The sequence below is a fragment of the Anas platyrhynchos genome, chromosome 1 (genome assembly GCF_047663525.1).
Source record: "Anas platyrhynchos isolate ZD024472 breed Pekin duck chromosome 1, IASCAAS_PekinDuck_T2T, whole genome shotgun sequence".
Taxonomy (NCBI): domain Eukaryota; kingdom Metazoa; phylum Chordata; class Aves; order Anseriformes; family Anatidae; genus Anas; species Anas platyrhynchos.
The window spans coordinates 42,112,148-42,133,991 of NC_092587.1; the positions used below are offsets into that span (position 1 = coordinate 42,112,148).

Here is a 21,844-nt window from a genome sequence, read left to right on the forward strand (position 1 = left end):
TAGAATGTAACTTTTCAGCAGTGAACATGAAACAGGCATGAATTTTGTTTTGCTGCTTTGAAATTATTCATTTGTAAACTAGGGATACAATTTTGGTATCCACAGCACAAAGTATTGCTCCATGTTAAGACAGAATACAACCAAAATGCTTTATTTAAAAAATGTATCTCCGTTTGGAATGAATGAATTTTAGAAGATAACTTTTAAAACCAGAGTTCTTTTCAAGTATAAAAATGGATTTTAATCAGAAAGAAGATTGAAATTTGGAAAAAAAAAAAAAAACAAAAAACTGAGACGTCTAACTACAGTTCTTTATTTACTCATAGATAAATGTGGCTTCTTGTGATGGAAAATGCCCGTCTGCAACAATTTTCAATGTCAATATTGATAGCCATTTAAGATTCTGTAAATGTTGTCGAGAAAACGGAACACGTAATCTGACTGTGCCACTACACTGTGCAGGAAATGGCACTGAAATTATGTATGTCATTCAAGAACCTATAGAATGTTCATGCCAATGGAACTGAGCATTGCATGGATATGATTTCATCTGAAGAATTGAAATGTGTTTCATTTCACCACACTATTTTTTCACCTTGGATGGATATACTACTCTGAAGAAAAAAAAAAAAAAGAAAAAAAAAAGACACCAATTATGTTTTATAATGTAACTTTTCAAATTTAGTAGACATTATGTTGTTGTTCAGATATTTCCTTTTTAAATATTGGCATGTACATGTATAGAGAGAAATCCTTTTTAGCAAGGTGTAATTTAGTCATCGTTTACTTTTAAATGGCTTTCCAATGAGTTGTTGATGTCTATGTTTCCACTATTTTAAAATTTGGGATTATGGCTCCCTGTCAAAACTTGGAATTTATGAGTGGTTCTTTTCCTTTTGATTAGAAAATTTCATCTGAGGAATTTTCATCATTGGAATTAATGTTTAAATAGAAAAGATGCATATTGTGGTTTTGAGAATGACTGAATTACTTAAAAAAAAAAAAAGTCAGTCCAACTGAAACATTTTTTATCTCACTTAAAGGCCTATCTTTTGTCCATTAAGCAGTAGTCAGTGACTGGACTCTGCTTAAACTGAAAGTCGTTGAGAAACACCATGACTGTGGACTGTAAGTACATGTATCACCTGATTGTATAGAAGAAGAATGCCCTTAAACCTTTGACATTTGTTTAATTTTGGTATATATTATAAGCATGAAGCATGACTAGGCAAAGGTTGAAGAGTTCAGGCATTTGTGCCTTTTTTTACAAATATCTAAAAGCCGTTTCTGATGTGAAGGGTTCTATTTTATATCCACTTTTCAGATTTCACAAATAAGAAATTGGCTGTCTACCAGTTGTAGAATAAGATTCTATGCATGCATATATTTATAAAAAAAGGGGGGGGACTAGACATTTAAACTATTCAAAATGAGTTTCTTCCTTTGACAGTTTGAAATTTTGTGTTCAGTATATTTTAATAAATACATATACTTATATATATATATATATGCAGAGATTTGGGCTATTGACTGAATCTAGGTTTCACAATTTTTCTATACAGGAAAAAAAAAAAAAAAATCCATGTAAAATATGCTTTGAAGGGCCTAGGTGAGCTATGAGTGTTCAATCAGGTTGCAAATCTCCATGATTCAGCACCTTAAGCTGAATATGTTCTCTCACTTGTATTAAGCATACTATGTAATCGTATCTTAAAAACTGAGGATACAATTTTCGGCTTGTTTTTAGAAGACTATTTTGCTTTATAAAGTTACCAAACTAGGCTTAAATGACGACAGTGAGAGTTTTGCCACTGACCCAGTGGGGTCAGTATGATCCTGAACACATAAATTATTTCAGAATTAAAATGTTTTTTTAAAACTCTGACAACTCTTTGGTGGACAGTGTTTATTGCAGACTGTCATCATTTAATTACAAAATGTTAGATTATTACATTGTTTTATACAAAGAAAAATAAGCAATATAAAATTCAAAAAAAAATCTAAAGCTATTTTGATAGTTTTTGTGAAAAATCTTGAAACTTTTGCTGTGTACAATTTGATTGCTTATTAAGAAAAATAGGATACACACTGAAATTTGTCTTTACTAAGAAGACTCTCCTCTACACAGCCATCTCCTTAAAAATAGTGACTTGGTTTAAGAATGAAAGAAAAATCCATTGTATTATTTAAAATGTTTAGCTATTATAAAGAAATAGTTATCACCTAGCGATCAAGACAAAGTACTTTTTTTTGAGAAAGTATATGCTTTATTTGCACTATTTTATGACTCCATGGTGGATATTTCAAGAAAATATACAAGGGCCTAGAACCAAAACGTTCTTTGACATAATTGTTGGAATTTGTGTACAGAAAATTTCCACACAGGCCAGAAATGGAAATTAAATAATTGTCATAGCTATAAAGTTTGAGTACTTGTACAGCAAAATAAAAGGACAACTATTCAAAGAAAAATATATCTCTAGGATCTCTTGATTTATTAACATGGAGATAGGAATTCTACATTTACTTCAAGAGATTTTGCCCCCAAACTTCTTAATGAATTTAGCATTTGAAAAATGACTTCAGAAAGCTCCTGCAAGATAGCACTATTACACATGGTGACTGAACACTTACAGTGTTTTGATTGAACAGCTCTGCTTTTTGTAAACAATATGCTTTTGTAAGATTTAGAACTGTATTTGTAATTAAAGAGAAATTAATAAACATTATTTTGCAGAATCTTATATATGTTAACAAGTCAGTGTTGATGTGTTTAATTTACCTTTGTCACTGATGATAATGCAGAACCTTAGATTAACCTGGAATTAAAAACAGGCAAACTTAAAATTAAATCCATGATATCATGTGTCACTTAGCCTTTTTTTTTTTTTTTTTTAAAGTGCTACAATCGGTAGTAACTGGGCCTTCCTGAACCATACAAAAAATTATTTATGTGTTTGGTGGAGCTGAACAGAGTCTAAGATTCATTTTACAGCTAAACATCAAATTCATACTTCAAATAGAACTCAGATTCTATTTGGCCTAGACAGAGAATGAATGTCTATTAAAACTCATTAATCATTTTCTAGACAGATTTCCACCCATACTATCTCCATGATGAAATTAGTATTATGTGGTATATTATACGTACATGAACTAACCATTGCAGCCTTCAGAATGGATATCAGGTTTTCATGAGCCTGCAGTGTGGTAGGACTGTTCTGCTCCACATACCTTCTAAGTCTGTAACTTATATAAGTGTAGATACAGTTCCACAGTTGTTTAGGTTTCCCCATCTCCAACTCTGCATTCCTGCTTCAATCTTCCCCACCCAGGAATTACACATAACCTGGTTTGTGCAAGTATCTTGTGAACTGGTTTTGACAGCTGATCCAAATCAAATCTAAGCTTGTGAAATACCAAAATTAATTAGTTTGTTTATTATTGACTAAAAGAACTTTAATATCCACAGAGTTCCCTCCCTTCTACCCCTTCTGAAACTAAGACTTGAACAATTTCTACTCCCCTAAGAGAAAGTCTGGGAATGCATGCCTTTCTTTGACTCCCACACTTCCACCAGAAGACACAAGGAACTGAGAGAAGCTTTGTGCGTGACCTACCGTATGCCTTACTCTGCTGTCCTGGTGTGCCATGTCATTGCTCCCCTCTGTAGCTGCTTGAAACCTTCCTTCTTCCCTAGGTTTTTGTGGTTCTGTACTATTTGTGCTTACAAATGGAATTACACCATGTAAAGTGTTTACCATTAAACTATGCAATCTTTTTTTAGGTATTTAGATAAATATTCTCAACACTTAGAACCAAATTGTAAGTGAATACGCTTCTACTAAACAGTAAGACTTTTCACACATTATTTGTAATGTGTTTTTTTATAATACCATTGTCTTATTATCAGCTCGTTCATTAGGACCAATTTTTGCCCAACTAAACAATTAGAATTAAAAGCACAACTTCTAATACTCCGTTTAAGTCATGTATTGATTTCATTAATAAAATAAAAGACCTAGAATGTAGATAACTGTGTACTAAAAATGAAAGTAAAACAATGCATTTACATGAGTTATTACTTCTCCACATTGCAGGCATCTTTCTAAATACATCTGTGTACCAGTGGTGAAAAAGCACTGAGGTCTTTATAGATAGTTTCTTTTGAGAGCAGGATCATGCCTGAAATATATTGTTTAAAAAGAGTTACAAACAAAATAATTCAGTAAAAGATGGAGACATTTACAAGAAACCACTCCAGAAAAACAAATTCTTAAGCAGTCACAAAATGCTGCTACAAGTAAGAATCTCCTCCTTTTGCACTTAGTTCTGTCTAACACAAATCCATTTTTTTTTCTCTTGACCTTCTATACTGCTGGATATATTTTTTTTATTGGGCATCAATTCTGTGCAGCTTTTTCCACCTCTCTCTCTCTTTTCTCCCCTTCTTTCTTTTTATAAGAATTTAAAAGACAAGACCAATGTACAGATCTAGAGGTTAGCCTTTGTGTAAAAAATTACTGCCAAATAAATGTGAGAAAAAGGTGCCAAATAAATCAGAGAAACTCTGATTGGTAACTACAATCTGACAGTGGGAAACACCGACTCACACTGAATTTTTCAAGTTCTGTCCCATCAAATCCTTTTCCAGAAATTAGTTTGAGGTTATGCTGCCGATGTAATCATTCACAGGTTTATGTCCTATGGTAAAATCCCACAGATGTATGTGGGACAAAACATAAATTAACTGGAACATATAATCATGGAAGTTCTCAAGTAGTTTTTGTATGAAAAACAGGAGGAACATAGGAAGCATCTGATCTGCACTGATACTGTGTTCTGGGTAAAACCAGTAGTTAATGATGGTAAAACTTAATCACTAGAAATGCTGAATAAAAGGAAATGTTTACATTTTGGGGAGTGTTCATTTGATTGAGGTAGAATGTGCCACACACTTGATTTAGTAAGTTTATAAAAAGAGAGTACTCTTACAGTTGTCTGAAAATCACCACATTAATAAAGCCTCCTCATCTGCTTGGTGATTACAAAAGTGCTCTGGAAAATAGCTCAGTATGTCTGCTTTGTAAAACAGCTGAGTGTGCAGCAGCTTCCTTGTGGCATTCATAGCTGAAGCAGCATTCAAGTGTTATGCCCATGCATGCTCTCTATGTGTGTGTGTCTCAGAATGACTCAATGTTTGGAGATAAGGGGTTTCTTTGCAGCCACTTCTGAATTACTGTGACCTTCTCTGAACCTGGGTTACATAAAAAGCTATCGGGGGAGGTCCCAGCTGACTGGCGACTAGCAAATGTGACGCCCATCTACAAGAAGGGCCGGAGGGCAGACCCGGGGAACTACAGGCCGGTCAGTTTGACCTCAGTACCAGGAAAGCTCATGGAGCAGATCCTCTTGGGAGTCATCATGCGGCACTTGAAGGGCAAGCAGGCGATCAGGCCCAGCCAGCATGGGTTTATGGAAGGCAGGTCCTGCTTGACGAACCTGATCTCCTTCTACAACAAAGTGACGCGCTGGGTGGATGAGGGAAAGGCTGTGGATGTGGTCTACCTTGACTTCAGCAAGGCTTTTGACACCGTTTCCCACAGCATTCTCCTCAAGAAACTGGCTGCTCTTGGCTTGGACTGGCGCACGCTTCGTTGGGTTAGAAACTGGCTGGATAGCCGGGCCCAAAGAGTTGTGGTGAATGGAGTCAAGTCCAGTTGGAGGCCAGTCACTAGTGGCGTACCCCAGGGCTCGGTGCTGGGGCCGGTCCTCTTTAACATCTACATCAATGATCTGGATGACGGCATTGAGTGCACCCTCAGTAAGTTTGCAGATGACACCAAGCTAGGTGCATGTGTCGATCTGCTCGAGGGTAGGAAGGCTCTGCAGGAGGATCTGGATAGGCTGCACCGATGGGCTGAGGTCAACTGTATGAAGTTCAACAAGGCCAAGTGCCGGGTCCTGCACCTGGGGCGCAATAACCCCAAGCAGAACTACAGGCTGGGAGAGGAATGGTTGGAGAGCTGCCAGGCAGAGAAGGACCTGGGAGTGATGGTGGACAGTCGGCTGAATATGAGCCAGCAGTGTGCTCAGGTGGCCAAGAAGGCCAACAGCATCCTGGCTTGTATCAGAAACACTGTGACCAGCAGGGCTAGGGAGGTGATCGTCCCCCTGTACTCGGCTCTGGTGAGGCCGCACCTCGAGTACTGTGTTCAGTTTTGGGCCCCTCGCTACAAGAAGGACATCGAGGTGCTTGAGCGGGTCCAGAGAAGGGCGACGAAGCTGGTGAGGGGCCTGGAGAGCAAGTCCTATGAGGAGCGGCTGAAGGAGCTGGGCTTGTTCAGCCTAGAGAAGAGGAGGCTCAGGGGTGACCTTATTGCTCTGTATAAGTACATTAAAGGAGGCTGTAGAGAGGTGGGGGTTGGCCTGTTCTCCCATGTGCCTGGTGACAGGACGAGGGGGAATGGGCTAAAGTTACGCCAGGGGAGTTTTAGGTTAGATGTTAGGAAGAATTTCTTTACTGAAAGGGTTGTGAGGCACTGGAACGGGCTGCCCAGGGAGGTGGTGGAGTCACCATCCCTGGAAGTCTGCAAAAGACGTTTAGATGTGGAGCTTAGGGATATGGTTTAGTGGGGACTGTTAGTGTTAGGTTAGAGGTTGGACTCGATGATCTTGAGGTCTCTTCCAACCTAGAAATTCTGTGATTCTGTGATTCTGTGATTCTCTGAACCTGGGTTACATAAAAAGTTATTGTTATTATTATTATTATATACTTTTATTTATTTATTTATTTATTTTGGTGTGATTCAGCCTGCCTTTTTTACTAGAAGTTCTAAATAAAGCTCCAATCAAAAAATTTATTCCTTATTTCACAATTCAAAGTTCAGCTGCACACAGGTTTTAGGAAAAACGAAGAGCAGCCCACTGAAGAACAAGATACTATCTCAAGAAAAAGAATATATTGTGCCATGATACCACCTAAAAGTGCACAGTAAAAATATGATGGTCATTGCTCATTTTTTTATGGTCCAAATTCACAATGGCACTAATTTTTGTGTATTCTATGACTACTTTGTCTGGAAGTAGTTTATAAACATTTTTATCAGCTTATTAAATCAATTTAATTTCAAAGGACAGAGCAGAGAGCTAGTTTTCTATTAAAAAGGTTAATCTGGGGAAGGTTAGGGCACTGAGATCTATACTGAGTGGTTTGCCTCTGAATTCACTGCTTCAGATTTGATCAAGAGCTTTCACCATCCAGTTTTTGTCTGAGCTGTCCTTGCTTAGTAGCTTTTTGAAAATAAAGCAGTGGTCCTGCTGTTATGTACTCCTGTCTATTGGGCCTTCTGCTGTATATTTACATTTGCAGATGCTTGCTGTGATATCTTCACTCAGGATCTCAGTACAGAGGTCAACAACTTGGTATGGAGAAAAGAAATTCTGCCCCATGGAGCTCAATTAGGATCTTTACAGAGGGTACAACAGGTACAACAGTGACAAGGTTTCGGTGTCTAGCTCTCCTCTGGAGAACTCTGCATCTGTGTTTTCCAGTCAGGATGATGTAGGAAGCCAGTGTTATATTGAGGAGAAATGTGTGGGTTCTGACAGCAACTTTATTTCTAAGTTGTCTGATTTAACCCTTTTCAAGTACCACCTAGAAGTTAAAATTGTTAGAGCCCAGCCAGCTGAAAAGATAAAACTCAGGAATTAGTAATAGTTGTTTTGATTGTATTTGTTACTAATACTTTCCACAGATGTACTCTGAAACTTTATAATACTGAACTGGGAAGTAACTTCTCAAAGCAAATGAAAGCCAGAACTGGTGTAAGCAAGCATCACACCTCGCAGGTGCTTATTTACAAACCCCCAAACACTGCTGTAGCATAGAAGGAGAGTTGAAGAACGCCTGCTGGTGGCGAATTTAAGAAGGGTCCGTATTCCAGGGCAGCGGATAACGGAACCATGACAGGAATGACAAAGGATGAGCGCCCGGCTGGAGGCCGGGGCAGCAGAGCCGCAGAGCGGGGAGCGGGGCAGGGACGGGCGGGCAACCACCACCCCGCCGCGGGGAGCAGCGTGAGGAGAGCCACGGGGGACCTCTCGGCTCCAGGCTCCTCTCGGCTGCCGAGGGCAGGAATGGCCGGCATCAGGGGTAGGGGTATGGGACGGAGAAGAAGGCAGCTGGCGCGGCGGCAGGGCCAGCCGAGGCTGCTTGTCCTCCCCAGGGGCACCGGGGGATGCGCTCCCCTCCCGCCTGAGGCAACGGGCGCGGTAAAATGACCCGGAGGGTCCCCGGCTGATGCGGGGGGGAGCAGTGACATCTCACTGATTTGCCTCTCCTGCCTATGTCTTTTTGATGTTTCACGGATTTCTCTCAGTTGTGCGTTCCTGAGCCGAAATTTAAGACGTCCTCTAATAAACAGGTAGGTTATGTGGGAGGTAGCAGATCTGTGAGCTCTGCTTCTGTGTTTCTCAAAAGTAGGATTTGTGGTTTTCCATAGGGAATTTCATAAGTGCTCATGCAATTCCCCAGGAAATATTAGTGTACACCTGTCTTTTGATGAACAGATTTAACAGAAGTTGTCATGAATGTATAATGTTTATATTAATTCTTCTTGAACATCCTAGGAATGTACTGCTAGAGGGTTGTGCAGGGCTGCTTGGTACTTCCATTGAAAATGGATCTAGGACTTAGGGGCTTATTTTGCGTGCTGTCAGAGGGATAACTTGTTAGAAATAGGTACTATCGATAATAGTTTCTTTTGAAGAAAGTGTAAGGGCTTCTATGGGTTTAAATGTATTGAAATCAGTAGTTTAAAAAAAAAAAAAAAGTAGCAAAAAAAGAAAAAAGAAAAAGACATATTTGACTCAGGGATTTTTTACTGATAAAACAACAGGCCCACCTGGAATTTACTAATGTTAAAGGAAACCCTTTTGCTGATTGCAGTAGGCTTTGCATCAGGCCATGGAAGAAGAGGCAGGGCCAGAGTGTAGAAACAAATCTAGGGCACAGCATTGGCTGCAGTTACACCTATGTGCAATATAAATGCATGTTAGTTTTCTCATGTTGTTTTGAAACTGTTGTGATTGGAACACAAATTAGACACTGGGACTATATGATTTCTTTATGGATCAAGTAATTTTTCTTCTGCTTTTGTTAAAATATGTATTTCAGGTAAGAAAACTATTCTTTTTTTTTGAAGGTAACTAATTGAATGTTGATTTGGATTGTTTTTTTGTCATTCTGACAGTTGCAGGGAGCTCTCATTTATTGTTGCTGAATATTCCCAGTCTACTTTCTTCCCAATTTGTTGGAAGCAATTTGGAAGCCTTATTCTGCTCTGTTGTCTGCTGCTTCTGGCATAATATTGATCCCCAGAAGAAGTAACATGTCCCAGCATCTTCAAGTCCTCAACTAACTCATGATGCTTTTGGACACTAAGATGGTGGAAATTCAGGATAGTTCTGGTACACAGGGTTATGCTCCAGCTACTGCTTTAAGAAACATTAATATGAGAACTGTATATGTAAGGACCACATTACTATCTTTCTGCTTCCCTCTGTAGTACACTTTGCAGTAGTTTTATTCATGTTTATCTATGTTTAGGTTTTGTGTCTGTAATCTTTCTCTTACATTTAGATTACTGTGTTTTGTGGCAAAAGTGATTTTGAAGTTCTGTCAGCTTCTCATACGAATACCACTCATTCCTTTAGGGAAGAGAGCAGTGTATTTGGGGTGGTGAGATGCCTGTACTGTACTTAGCCTCCTGGTATATTCCTCTAGATTGTGCTGGATACCTCCTGGTATCCAGATTGTGCTGGCCAGTTTTGAGCTCAAGAAGACGTGTTTTTAGTGGAGTCCATAATGCAGCAGTCTGTGATCCACAGCAATTGGGGAAGTTTCAAGAGGAGAAGTTGAGAATGCCAGCCTCTTAAGGATGGTAATATGGGGTGAAATCAAAGCTTCAGTTAGCTTGGTATCAACTCTCCAGCAGCAATGAAAAGCAGGTCTTTGGCAAGGACTGTAAGAACAGCATAATATGAGAGTGACCTGTACTATGTTACTTTCCCACTATTTGTAGCTTAAAGATTTCCTGAGATGGATGTAGTTTCAGTGCATTTACTGAGCTTTAGCGTAGTTCTCTTGTATTAACTATTCCAGCCTCCTCTGAAGCTCATACAAGCTTTTAGTACTTGTTTTAGACTTTGGCAAGGAGTTCTACAAATAAGCTATCCTATGAAGTTGCTTTGTTTGATTTGGATCTGGACCCTACCAGCTACGTTTGGTCTTTCACACTTCTTGTACTGAAAGAGACAACTAAAAGGCAATCCTTTCTCACTTCTGACTACTTGAGATTTTATAGACCTCTTTTATATTTCCCCTTGTGCCTCTTTTTCAGACACATAAGCTTACTTCAGTCATTTGTCAAGAAATGGTCTACAGAACAGGTTGATGGATATTTGCTTAACCTTAGTTCTTTGTGGTCAACTTAAGATCTTTTTTTTTTTTTTTTAATTTTATTCTTATTTTTTTTGTATTTCTGCATTCTTTGCACGGGGACCTGGCAACACCTGGCAAGGTGTTGTCAAGAAAAAGGGGCATTCTTAATCCTCTCCTCATATTTGATAAACTGAAAATGCAATGTACACTTGCAGATTTTTTAGTTTTAGGTCTAGCAATATGTATGTATAATAAAAAATGGCATACAATAATCCCGATAGTGGAAAATTATTAAAAATATCTTAAGTCAATTATTGGTAATCGCACATTTCTTTTATTAACTTTAAAAGCAGATTTTCCTGCCCTTTGGATTGCATTGTCTTGACCAGATTATTTTAGAGGAATGGAAGCCAGCTATGCATCCATCAATTAACAGCCTGTTACTTTTCCTGGAAACATCTATTATGTTTAAGCACTTTTATGTATGCCATCAGTATTAGTCTAGTATGTGACTTCAGGGGCTTCCACAAAGTAGTATGTATCCTTTTAAAAGGGCCTTATAAAGTTTATAGAGGTTAAACGCTATATACATTTTATAAATTTTATACTTTAAAAAGTATGAACTGAACATTAAGATCCTCTGCTTTTTTATTATTATTATTATTTTCCCACAGTGTGTGTTTTGTTTTTTTTTGACTACATTTTGGGTTCATTGCTAAGTGATGGTGTTTATTTGTCTTCCTAATTCATAAAGAAAATGAAAATGGAACTTAAAAGGACTTAAAAGACAGAAAAGACTACAATGTTTAAATAATTGTTATGTGGTAGGGATTGGCATCACATGCCCAACGAAATTTCTGTTAATTTTAGAGGTGTGATTCAGAAATTTGTATTGCCATTTCTAAATTGGATAGGTAAGGAGGTGTAGGATGAATTATTTTATTACCCCTTGTATGTTGTTTTTTCTTTTTCTGTGATGTATGGCAGTTGTTAAAGTGATGCCACTAAACTATATTCTTGACTGTGGAACATGAGAGTAGGGCTGAGGCCTCATACTCCCAACTGACAAGTAACTGTGATTGCAACATGGACATTGAAAGTGAACTCTCTAGCCTTGTTCCTAAAATGATGATAGATTTCTTTCTTTCTAGTAGAACGTGTTTGGGTCCCAGCTGACATGGTTTGGCCACCTCTGAAGACAGAATGAAAATATCACCTGTAGCCGCAGAGTGTGTAAAAATCATGAAGCCCTTCTGTGTCACATAGTAGGGCTGGTAATATTGGTCCATATAAAATCTAAAACTAGCTGACAAATTTTAGGTAAAAGTAGTTAATATGGACAATGAAGTAATTAAAAGTTTTTGTTTTTTTTTTTTTTTGCATTATCTGTTAAGTTGCACTCATGCATATTTCTGTTGCAGGGCTCAGAGACTCTAGACTGTGACCAAGTGAAAAAGCCTGATAGAGTAGTTTTGATGGAGTGGACTGAATTTCCCAAAGGAGAAGATCCAGACTATTATATTGTAACCTATCAGCTCACAGATGCTTTCAATCAAAAAGTAAATGTCATCAATATACACAAGAAGTAGTTACAAATGTATTTAAGCTGTAGATATGTAATTAATAGTATTTTTTAAGATCAATATGAAATGGCAAATAAAGAGAAACTTTGGAGAAATTACACTGAATTCAGTTATTCGTGTAGTCTAAGTGAACTTTTACAGAGTCCTTTTGAAGCCAGTGGGACTTAAAATACCCTTGTGTATTTTGAATAAGGATAGATAACCATATGTTCAAAGTTCAGAATATGTAAAATTTTCAAAGTTCTCTGGTTTGATGAGGAGTCCAGCTTCTCTAGGAGAAGCACAAAACTACCCCCAGATCTTTGTGTTCTTATTATTATATTGTTCTTATTTTGCGCACAAGATGTCCTGGAACTTAAAGAAAATAAGGATTTTCATGCGGAGGTGTTTCTTAATAGCTTGAACAATCTCTAAAAGGTTGTGTTACAAATGCATTGGCTATTTTGCAGCTTAAATGTAGCCTTAAGTGTGACATGCTGCAATATCAGATGTCCATTTCAAAACCTTTACAATTTATCATCATTTTATCATCAAACGTTTAGATCATTTATGAATTGTATTTTTATTACTTTCACCTTATCTAGATTTTTTTTTAAATTACAGAATGTAAGAAACATTTCTAAACTTGAACAAAAACCTGTCAGTACTACAATTCTTCTGGAGGAAAATAAGACATATGATGTTACAATAGAATCTTTAAAAAATGGACATATCCGAGGTGTAAAATCATTTAAAACACGTAAGTAGTGTAGCACAAAAATAATTTTGGTGTAATTATAGTTAGTCTTATACTGAAGATTGAAGGAAAACAGATTGAAATCCTGAGATTATTGAATTATTTAGAAACCTTACATGTTTTTGAGCATGAAGAGTGGAATAATTTTACTATTACTTGTTTGGTTAGCATAATAATTCTGTAATATGGGACTGATGTAAATGTTTGGGAGACTTTTAAATGTTATAAGCTTTGATATACTACAGTAATTTTGGGAGAAATATATAAAAGAAGACCATCAGGAAAGTTAATTACAGCCTGGCAATTTCATATCAGTTTAGGATTGTGATTGCTTGTCTTACTTATAGAAGTTAAATATATTAATTACATAATTAATATTTTTGTTTCCATGTTATGACAATCCCTCTAGTAGCTTGAAGATCTAAGTATTGTGATTGACTAGGGCAAACTTGTTAGTATAAGAACTTGTGATTGTAGCCACTGATACTGTAAAAACTTCTTTTATACCTGTAGAGCTGTTTAGGATGAGAAGTCATTATGATAACTGGATTGAAAGGGCTTTCTAATCTTTTTGAATTGCTTTGAAATAGTTTTATAGTATTACCTTTGTACACATCAGAAGCCATATTCAGAATCCTAGTCTAGGATCTGAATACAAACTTGCATCATCAGGAAAAATATGTAGCAAGTTGAAAACATTGCAGCACCCACTGACTCTGCTGAAATAGTACATTCAGCAATCTAGAGGGAATTCATGTTTATGTTACTAAAGTGTTACTGCTCTTGATCAATGTCTATTACTTGACTAATATTCTAGTAAACTGTGTGCTTTTGTGCAATCCTTAATCTAAGTTATGATTGCTTCAGACATATTTACATAGCATCACAGTAAAAAAAGAGCACAACTTTCTTAATTGCTCAGTAAGACATTTTCCATTTTGACATAATTTTTATACTTTTTATTTTACCTATTGTGTGTATCTCTGACAAATCTTAAAAGAAAAAAAAATAGTAATGGATTAAAGATTTGGGTTAATTACTGTGTTGCGGTAATGCACGTTTTTGGTTTTGTTTTTGTTTTTTCCTTGTCTGCTAGGTGGAATTTCAGAAAACGATATCAAAACATTTGTGACAGCTACTACTGTGTCTTTTAACTGGACTGCAATGATCAAAGATTTTTCAGTTTCAGTTTCACTGAATGATTCTTCTCAGTTTATACAAAAAAACAATGGATTCTTTGTGTGGACTGATTTGACACCTGCAACTTTATATACATTTGAGTTTATATTTCACCAATTACATCTTGAATTTATAAATGTGTCTCAATCATTGGATGTTCAAGCTGAAACAGGTATATATTAGTTTGCTGTAGTCACAATGAATGCAAGGAAGTACTATCTGTTTTCTAGAAGAGTTAATAGTAAATTACAAAAAGTCTATATATACTTACACATTTTTTAATAGATATAGGTTGTTTATTTTCTAGAAAGCAGAAATAAATTGAATGATAATGACTTTGAAAGGGCATTTCTTGCTAATTTGTTTTTTGCAGAGCAAGACTTCAATTTTGTATGTACAAATACTTTAAGCTAACTATATGTTTTGCAGTCAAATGAGAGTCAAATGAATTCTAGTTTAGATGAAAGTAGACTGCAAACACAGGACATTTTGGATTGCAATTACTTGAAGGATATCAACTGAATTTGTTATATACTTTCAATGAAAGGCAGAGAAAATCCTGCATGTTGTAAGGATTTGGAATACTTTTTGCCAGTGTTCGAAGCAGTGCTTTTGCACTGATAGGTGCCTAACCAACCTGTGCTGTTTTGTAAGAAATGCTTTGAAGGATGTAGAATTCTGAGGCTGGTACACTTGATTCTGTACACTTTTCAATGCAATACACAGATAATGTAACTTAAAAACTTTAAAACTAGGAACACAAAAGAAAGGATGATATAGGTTCAAATTTAGCAAGATAATTGTTTTCCTATAATCAGGAAACTATTAGAAACAAATGACTTGTTAATTTCAAAATTTTAAATTTGAAAAATGAACCAGAAAATAATGGAGAATGAAAAAAAATAAAAAATAAAAAATAATGGATCTCTCTCTCTCTCTCTCTCTTTTTTTTTTCCCCTTTAGTAAGTTTTAGTAAGCTATATTTTCTTTTAATTAAATCAATCAGACTTTTTAAGACACTTGGGATTTTGAATGAGGGATGATTCATAATTAAAGACTTCTTGTATTTTGTAGTCATGATTTAATTAAATGCTATCATCTTCAAATGAATATGGAATTAAAACAAAATAATAATAATTAAATGTAACACCGCCATAAACAGTACAGGAAGTCATGAAAATACTGTTCTTGTTCACCTACAGGCACCTGTTCCCAGGGGTGGCTGGCATTCCAAAGCAGCTGCTATAGAATGAGTAAGGAGAGTAAGCCATGGAAGATGGCACAACAAGTTTGTGAAATGTCTTCGCAAGGGGCACATCTTGTAGACATAGGGAGTGAAGGAGAACGTGATTTTATTTTATCTTATCTCCAGACAATTAGTCAAATAGTCATGTTATGGACAGGTCTTAATGACCTAAAGGTCAGTCTGTTTTGTCTTCTTTGCTATACATAGAAACAGAAGAATTTTAATGTGTAGAACCTAATTTTTAAAAATAAGTGCTAAATAGTCTTTTTTTTTTGACTTTAAATAGTCATTTTTTTGTGAAGTTATTAGTAGCTGTAAGAGGAATCATTAATTCTGCATAATTTGAAATACTGAAAATATTTAGCATTGCGGAGGGAAAAAAAAAGGCTGTAGCTTTTTTTTTTTTTTTTTTTAAGTGCTTCATAGGGATTTTATTTCTCCTGTAGGTGGTGCTGCTTTACCAGTTTTAAAATATGATATCATACTTTACCATGCTTTACCAGTTTTAAAATATGATATTATACTTTGTGTCCATTACATATTAATATCAAAGTCTCGGGTTGACTTTCATAAATTTGGTGCAAAACTAAGATACTGACTACTGGTTTAGCAGAGTCCATTCAGTATGGATGGCCAGTGGAAGAAGGGACTGAAGCAAGGTATTTAATATAAAAAGTTTAATTTCCTCCTATTGGTGATATGAGGGTTCTTAATGCCAGCTCTGCTGTTATTATGACCATTATGACTCACTGTGGTGTGTAATTTGGGAATAGCTACAGCGATAAATAAAATTATTGGGAAAACTCTAACAATGATGGAGGCACTCTGCCAGATAATTGGGATTCAATTTTCCCATGACTAAGTTTAGTGAAAATGTCTTTTGTCCTAAGTATCAGAAGGTTTAGAGAAAACCTGCTTTGTAATAAAAGTGTTTCATTGTAGAAAAGAAACTTGCAGTTGTGTTTAGTACGAGAAACACAAACCTGTCTAGATTTGTGGTTAGAGAGGCATTCTAGCCTTCCTTGTTAGAGAAGCACCTGTACTATATGTATTTTACATGTAATATTGTTTCATGCATAAGATTTTAGAATTTCTGTAATTTTTACAGCATATTGATATTAATCTTAGCCAACTTGGTATTTTAGGAATAAGGTAGTATTTGTAAGAGGCTGCCAAAAATAGATATCTAATGAAAACATATTATTATTGAAGATCGATAAGAAAACTATTAAGTTTTTTTTTATTATTTTCTTTTCTTTTTTCTTTTAAATTTTTGATTACACAGGGAAGAGCTGATGGCCAGGCTGGAATTTGAATGTTAGTCTATTGTTTAATATTGATCATGACATTCATTTTTACTTTAGTGGAATCTAGTCAGTTTAATGAACAAGATAAACACCTTATTTTAAGAATGGCAAGGGATAATTATAAAAGTATTTTTCTAGCACTTCTTTCTTAAATATTTGTCTTTAATTAGCATATTCAAGTACTATATGTTTCAAGTACTGTATGAGTGTGTTGCAGTCCTGTCACTGTCGTCATTTGCTCATCCTATAAGAACTCCAAATTGTAACTCCAAATTCCCACATTAGGAATGGTGGGACTTGTTTAGAATCATGAGATTAAAAAATACAGATTCAGTTATGTTTTTCTTTGGTGTTTGAGTTAATAAGTTATGAGTTAAATTTCTGTTTGCAATATTTTTCTCTCAATACCCATGGGAGTTTAAGTACTCTATGAAATTAAATTAAAGTTTAGTTTATAACACACTCGGAGGATTTCATCAGCCTTAGGAAAACTGTGGAACACTATGACACTGATAAAAGTTAGTAACACTGCAAGCCATGATATTTCTGTAACATTTGAATTCTCAGTTTCTCCTTCTTTAACTCTATTTGGATATGTAACTGCATTAAAATCTTTACTGACATGGGTGAGCATTCCTGTGAAAGACAATTGGGTACCCTGGTCGTTTAGGTCTCTGTGCTGCGTAAGAAAGATGGGAGCACTTGGGTGATGTCCTTACATCTGTCCTGACACTCTGTGGAGGTCTTCAGATTTAGAAAGTGAAAATGGTAGGCAAAGACTAAGGTTTCTCTTACAAGCCCAGCTACAAAGGTTTCTAAGACCACTATAAGAAAAAAATATGCATTGAGGTACACGGTATTTTTGAAATACTAGGCTAGACACACAAGTCCTTCTAAAAGTCAAGCTGAGTTAGATATTTAATTTTTTTACCACCTGAAATCTTCACACTCTTGTGGAAATGAAAGACATCATACGATTTTGATTTCTTTCAAAACAACAGAAGAATTGAATAAAACTGGCTTAGTCTAAACCAACATTTGGTTGGTTGGTTGGTTTTCTCAGAGAAATGAAAACCGTGTTTTCTGGTGGAGTGCAGACTGAAGCCTACCTCCCTCTAGAGAGGGAGGTCTATATTACAATACTGTGAGCATATTTATAGGCACCTTTCTCCCAAATTATCAGACTGTCTTAGTCTAGTGTATGGACTATTCTGCTGTAGAAATGGGAAGTATTTCAAAGGTTAGGAACTTTGAATTAGGTGTGATTGTCCTAACTACTGAGCTACTGCCATGTGGGACAATGAGGAAAAGGTAGCATTTCCCTGTTTGACTGTGAATCAAACCCTGGGTTTTGCTTAAGCTAAACTTTTTGCTTTCAGACCAAATTTATGAATATTTGATAGCTGACTGAATTTTTTTCTTTTCCATTACTAACATTTTTAGAAAATTATCCATCCATGATTATTTGATAATTAGTGTTTTTAAAAGGATTGTCTGTAATGATCAAACAGTCTACATTATTCCTATACAGATTTTATTAAAATGTTGTATCTACTACTTTATTTTAATTGAGGGGGGAAGAATTTTACACTGAAATATTTTTCATTCAAAATGTTCCCATGCAATTAATTTTAGAAATCAAACATGTAAATTTTGGATGTTTAGGAGATACCCTTGCAATGAGAAAAGCTTCAATAATTCGTTAATGTAATGTAAAAATATATGTATTTCCTTCATTTTTTCCACATAGGACGAAGGTCAGCTGTTGTGGACAGATGGATCTCCTTATCTTCTAAAGGCTGGTATCTCATCTTTGTCGATGATACCAGAAAATGAAACAGACTGTTTTGCTCTTCAGAGAGATCACAGTGGTCCAGACTACTTCTTCACAGGATTTTTCTGCTATATACAGCTACCATATATTTGTGAATATGAATGTAACTATATTTCTTCCAATCTTTTGCATTTATTTTAACAACCCCAACCCCCCATATTTGTCTTTGAATATACAAACGTAAAAAGAACAAAGTTTTCATGATTTTGAATGACTTCATTTTTGATGTTCTTTTTCAGTACCCCTCGTACCAGAAAACTTCACGTTTAGTGTGCATGATGTCAAGACAACTGAAGCTGTGTTTATATGGAGTGATACGGACATCTGGCTTAAGTCAGGCTTTGCCCTCATAATTAAGTATTATTTTGATCATATGAAACCATACATTGTGAGCTTGCCTGTGAATACAACACAGAGAAAAATCATGCAGTTGTCTCCTGGCCTTTGCTACAGTTTTTTACTAGCAGCAAGGAACTCAGATGGGGCACAGACTGTCTTAAGTCCAATTCTGAAGGTAGAAACAAGTAAGTTACAAAAATAGATAATAATAAGAACCACATGATTATATATTTTTCATGCTTTTCTTTTGATTATGTTATTCATTTTGTTGCTATTTAGTCTGAAATCAGAAATAAATTTGAACATGACTTCTGAATCCAGGATTCACCTGCTTGTAGAGCTGATTCCAAAATCTTCGTTTTGCTTTTGTGCTAAATTGCTTATGAGAATAATGAGGAAGGGTAAGGTGTTTTCACTGGCCACAAGCAGAATGCCAGCTGCAACTTCAACTTCTGTGAAGTGCATTTTAAAAACTCATTGTTGCTTTGATTTTAGTCACAGAATTCCTACTGATGTGTAAAGATAAAGCTAGATATCAGAGTAGTAGCAAGATGGTTTTTAGCCATGCTGATGAAACAGAGTAGCAGACTTTCCAATCTAAAGTAAAAGTTTTTGTTGAAATAGAGTTAACCTGCAGTAAAGATTAGAACAAATTTTATGGCTTAAAAATACATTGAGTTTTGACCCACTACATGATGCTGTGTGGTGTAAGAAAAAAATATGAAGCAATTAACTTATGTTCTAGTAAAATTTAGCTAGCTGTCATTTGGATGAAGTCAAATGAAATGGGCCTGTGGGTAAAGATGAAAAATACCTTTGAATACAAAGGTGAACAAATAGATATTCTTCAAGGAAAAATTACTTCATGGACACAAATATAATGCTAGAGGTGCTCCATCTACCAAAGACTGACACTATAGAAGAGCTATCTATTTTACAACTTGGTTGGCTTTTGGGTGAATCTAATAATTTTGTACTTTGATTTGAACAATGCTAACTGTAAATTTATATGTAATTATTTAGCGATGTGCCTGGTATTTTATACACTTAATATTTTTATTGTTTATATACCTATAAATACCCACACATAACTGCAAAAAAAAATTGTTTGTCAACAAATGTATAACCAGTTAACTCTAAATGTATGTGAGGAAGAAAATACATATTATTATTATTATTATTATTATTATTATTATTATTATTATTATTATTAAAATCAGCAAGAAGCTGTTAGACAAGGGATTTACAAGTTTTGATCTGCTGCCTGAAAATTAATTTTAGGTGCAGAGTTTCTTCAGCTTCTATTTCTGTGGTACTGGGAAAATGTTCTGATTTGTAGAAGTTAGAGAAAGCATACTCCCTTAAATTTTTTGCCAATTTTGTAAAGGCAATCCAAATATGATACGGAAGTCTTTTGTCTTAAGGTCAGAACAAAATGCAGGGTTTTCTTTAGGGGAAAGAAACTGTTCCTTTTTTATAGACAGTTTGATATATTTTGCTTCTTCACCCTCTGGGCTACTTGAAAGTCCCCCCATCTTCTTGGCCTACCTGCCTCTCTGGCCCCTAGTCAGGTGGCTTGTTTTCTATTTATTAGGTGTTGTACTGCAAGTTCCCTCTACAGTGGTGTAAAGATATTCCTGCTTTCTCCTATCAAAAGCAAATATGTGTTTTACCTCAGAGATCAGCTTTACAGTTGCAAAAATGCTATATATAGAAAAATGATTGTCCAGGCAAGAAAAAAGACCAGTTTACGGCTTATTAGACTAGTGACTGAATTGTTGGAAGAGATGTAGAAGGATGAGGAGGAGGACTGATAAAAACTGCGTGCATTCAACACTTTCTGAAATTCTGTAGATTCTGCCATTTAATTCATTAGGATCGTGTTTACTTAGGTAATATATACCATTTATCTGAGATGATATTTCTGGTCTAAATATAAGGGAAGAAGGCCTAACTGAGAAGAGTGAGTTCTGCATAGAGAGCAGGGCAATTCAGAAAACCTAAATTACACAGAGTATTCCTCTACATATAAATATTAGTTATATTATCAAGGTTGCTTTGTTTGTTTTGCTTTAATGCTATTTTGTATTTATGTCAGTGTGTAGTGTTAGCTTTTCAGGCTTTATTTAACAAAATAAATCTTTGTTTTTGATAAAAGACAACAGACGCTTTTACCCCATTTTCTATTTCTAATCTTATTCAATAGGGCCATTGCACTCCCAGAAGTTAGAGACTACGTACGTTTCATCTGCAGAAATACATTTAAAGTGGAAGCCTCCACAGCATTTATCCAGTGCTTATTTTCATTATTACCTTATTAACATTTTGGATACTGAAACCAATGTCTGGGAACAGTTACCAGCTGAAAAAAGCAAGACTTCAATAGTTATAAGAAATGTAAAACCTTATCATCAGTATCAGATATACTTACAGAACGTAGCAAAGAAGGGAACTCTAAGCTGCCATGAAAAGCCTATATTAATCACAACAGGTGATATATCTTTTATTTTTTTCTTCTTTTTTTTTTTTTTCTTTTTGTAAGATAATTTGCAGGGAATAGTTTGTTGGTATGTACTGAGGGAAAATCAGGGCAATTGTATTTTATATTTTCTGTTTAGTGATGTAAACAGAACTTTTCAAAAAAATAATTATATTATTATAGAATCTATAGAATCTAAATCTAAATCTAAATATAGATTTATATTTATATATTCTAGAATCTTTAGAATCTAAATTATCTATTAAGAGAATAATTCTATTCTCTTATTTATTTTCTTGCTTATAATACACTTCTATTTGCTAAAGCAATGGAATCGTATTTGATAAATACTGTTTTATGTTTCATACATTTAATTTCAGCAAAGTAGAGACATTACTATGATATCTCAAATTATGAAGGTGAAGGCAGACTAGTTTTTGTTTGTTTGTTTTTCTAATTATTGATACTGTGACTCCAGTTACACTATCTTTTTTATCTGTATATATTAAATGGAATGGAACATGGTTGGAAAATAAGGCACTATTTTATGAGTGTCTGTAAGAGGTAGTTGTCTACAAACTACTGTAAGGAATAATTAAATGGATAAGTAAATTTAAAATCATAAGATATTTAGAAGAAAAAATATACCAAAAGACGTTGGGAATGCTTTGTAAAGTGATTGTATGTTTGATCTGTG

At 35.3% G+C, this 21,844-nt stretch overlaps 2 protein-coding genes across 5 annotated transcripts in view; both read left to right on the plus strand.

Annotated features, from left to right (window-relative positions):
• Window positions 1-3,101, plus strand: part of OTOGL (otogelin like) — a 102,136-nt gene extending 99,035 nt beyond the window's left edge. The window contains exon 61 of the mRNA XM_072033077.1: window positions 327-3,101. Within this exon, the coding sequence (XP_071889178.1) occupies window positions 327-527 (201 nt within the window). The 3' untranslated portion in view covers window positions 528-3,101. The remainder of the gene's footprint in view (window positions 1-326) is intronic.
• A 5,927-nt stretch (window positions 3,102-9,028) lies between these two features.
• The window catches only part of PTPRQ (protein tyrosine phosphatase receptor type Q), a 135,641-nt gene continuing 122,825 nt past the window's right edge, over window positions 9,029-21,844 (plus strand). For all 4 annotated transcript variants that reach the window (XM_038168438.2, XM_027454194.3, XM_038168450.2 and 1 more), the window contains exons 1-8: window positions 9,029-9,178; window positions 11,866-12,003; window positions 12,631-12,766; window positions 13,860-14,114; window positions 15,145-15,362; window positions 18,246-18,432; window positions 18,569-18,853; window positions 20,875-21,159. In XM_038168438.2, coding sequence (XP_038024366.2) covers window positions 9,131-9,178; window positions 11,866-12,003; window positions 12,631-12,766; window positions 13,860-14,114; window positions 15,145-15,362; window positions 18,246-18,432; window positions 18,569-18,853; window positions 20,875-21,159 — 1,552 coding nt within the window. In that variant the 5' untranslated portion in view covers window positions 9,029-9,130. The remainder of the gene's footprint in view (window positions 9,179-11,865; window positions 12,004-12,630; window positions 12,767-13,859; window positions 14,115-15,144; window positions 15,363-18,245; window positions 18,433-18,568; window positions 18,854-20,874; window positions 21,160-21,844) is intronic.